Below are 2,500 nucleotides of genomic sequence, written 5' to 3'. Positions count from 1 at the left end.
TTTAAGAGAAAGCAAATCCTGTTTGAACAAGTGGCAACACAAGTGAAATGAAATAAGAAAGAAGAAGAATTGTGTTTTTTTATAATAATAACTTGTAGAATAATTTACTAAAAATTCATTTCTAGATTTGGTTATTGTTGTTTGTTATTATTTCTTTATTTGTATATTTAGAAAACAATGGGTCCCTGTTATACTTTCAGTGGTTATATAATGTCTATTTAAAAGAAAAATAATGATAACCACAAATGCCAAAAAACTAACCAAGAACAACCAACATTTTTCTTTTCTTTATTTGACTGTCAAAAATAAAGAGAGAAAAAAAAGAAAAAAAAGAGAACAGAGAAGAGTTTTCTTAAACGTTTATTCTTATGATTATTATAACTTATGTTGCATGTTATGTTTACCTCTTAGTCGAGTTTTTTCTCTTATTTTTGTTTGTAATTGTTTTTTACAACATTAATTTTTTCTTTTTCTTTTTTGTAAGTATTCCTTTTTTCATTCTTTTTTGTGTATCAGTGCATGCCATTCTTTTTGTTTTTGACCTTACTTTAGTCTGATGGTGGTTGTGACTGCAGGGTTCCCACTTCCAGGACGCCTGCGGGAGCTGCACGCAGGGGTCGAGATCCTCAAATGGCTTCCGGGGATGATGATCCTGACCCAAGGCACGGGCACTGACTCACACATAGTAATCGGGGGGCACTACTACGGATAGGGCCAAGGGGGAGGGGCAGGGAGGGGCATCGCGTCGCGGGGAGGGGAAGAGGGAGGAGAGAGGAAGAGGGAGAGAGAGTAAAAGAGGGAGAAGAGGAGAGAGAGAGAGAGACAGACAGACAGACGAGGAGGGAAGGGGCAGGTAGGTAGGTTGTGTGTAGGTTGGATAGGTAGAAAGGAAAGGAAAGGTCTTGATAGGTCGACATGGAAGACTGGTAGGAGGTTTATATTCTTTTCCGCTTTTCCTTTTTTGGTTTTCTGTTTTCTTTGGTAATAGGGTAAAGAAAACATAGGCTAAGGATATGGATTCTGTGTGGTAAAACGAGTGTTGAAGGTAGGATTAGGATGAACTCTTTGCCACAGCCTTGACAGAATATGTGGACGTAGGTGTCAGGGGGAACTTCCACCTGGCAGGTTACTCGTAAGAGACATGAAAGGAGCATAGATTTGACACGTGAAGAGGCGTCTTGTCAAGGGAGGGGAATGGGCTGGGGTTCCAGAGGAGGCTGAGACACAGTTGAGAGAGAGAGAGAGAGAGAGAGAGAGAGAGAGAGAGAGAGAGAGAGAGAGAGAGAGAGAGAGAGAGAGAGAGAGAGAGAGAGAGAGAGAGAGAGAGAGAGAAAATGCCTCGTTGCCAGATTGGCGAGCGGAGGCATGCTGACATGGGCGTGGGCGGGCGGGCGGGCGGGAAATGTTGGCGTCTGGGGTTGGGTCCCCAGCGTGTGGTGGAGGCGGGGACATACCAAGAGCAGCCTCATGTCATGATACGCTTACCAGGAACGTCTGGTAGGAAAGGAGTGAGTTCAAGAATGATTTCAGTCAGAAAATTAGGGGACAAGACGCGAGTGTTAGAGCAGGAGAAAATGAATGCTCACAATTATACATACGTCATATGTATATATTTGTATATACAAGAAATGATACCTAGGACATACAATTTAGGTAGTGTAGGCTCATACATGTGTGTTATATATCCTTGCAAACATAAAGAGAAATGTATTTTCAACTTTTTGAGTTTAGTCCCCAGAGAAAACAAGAGAGAGAGAGAGAGAAAGAGAGAAAGAGAAAAAGAAAGAGAGAGAGAGACCAAGAGGTTCTCGCCGAGATAGTTTTTTAATTTTTAGCTTTTGGAAATGGTTATCACGTCTAACGACTCTCTAACAATTCCCTCCTCCCCCTCTCCCCCCCGAGAACAATGTCTTTGTCTGTTTTGAGAGGATTAGGCCTTATTTTTAAGTGTTACATTAACCAGAAGATAGGTTACTGGAGAGAGTGAGCTGAGTGAGTGAGTGGGTGAAGTAATTGGTTGTGAAGTAGGATATTTGAGTGTGTGTGTATGATAAGGTGCTGTTTGTGCTGTTGAGTGTGTGTGTGTCTACATGCCTGGAAGTGTGCTTGCATGTGTGTATTTGAGCATGTATGAACAAGTGGATGCTTTATTTTTATTTCTTATATATATTTTATTTTGGATTGTGGTTCTTAGGTATGAGGGGGAAACGGGGACTATTTCAAGATAGAAATGGTAGGCACAAGAGAAAAAAAGGGAAACGTAGTTTTTTTTTTATGAAAATGAATATTGGGTTAGAGGTGGATTTTTTTTCGCTTGGTTAGTATAGTAGCCTTGAAGGATCTGGAAGTCACGCCGAGCGGCAGCCGAAGAAGCGGATGCAGAGGAGGCCGCCTGGAGGAGCCGAGTCCTGCGAGAGAGGAAGGAGGACAGGAGGAGGGGAAGGGGTAGTGGGAGGAGGGGGAGGGGCTTGTGGGTTTGGAAGGGAAAGGAAGGGGAGGT

At 42.5% G+C, this 2,500-nt stretch overlaps 1 protein-coding gene across 18 annotated transcripts in view; it reads left to right on the top strand.

The window, feature by feature from the left end:
• Positions 1-2,500, top strand: part of LOC113806051 (ELAV-like protein 1) — a 326,651-nt gene that overhangs the window by 317,247 nt on the left and 6,904 nt on the right. For 13 of the 18 annotated variants that reach the window (XM_070142224.1, XM_070142233.1, XM_070142229.1 and 10 more), the window contains one exon: positions 591-662. The exons of 4 other annotated variants lie outside the window; for them this stretch is intronic. In XM_070142224.1, the coding sequence (XP_069998325.1) occupies positions 591-662 (72 nt within the window). Of the gene's footprint in view, positions 1-575; positions 663-2,500 lie in introns of all 18 variants that reach the window. One more of the 18 variants, XM_070142236.1, reaches the window with a different exon arrangement.

This window comes from Penaeus vannamei, chromosome 29 (assembly GCF_042767895.1).
Source record: "Penaeus vannamei isolate JL-2024 chromosome 29, ASM4276789v1, whole genome shotgun sequence".
Taxonomy (NCBI): domain Eukaryota; kingdom Metazoa; phylum Arthropoda; class Malacostraca; order Decapoda; family Penaeidae; genus Penaeus; species Penaeus vannamei.
This window is presented reverse-complemented; position numbering and strand designations above follow the sequence as displayed.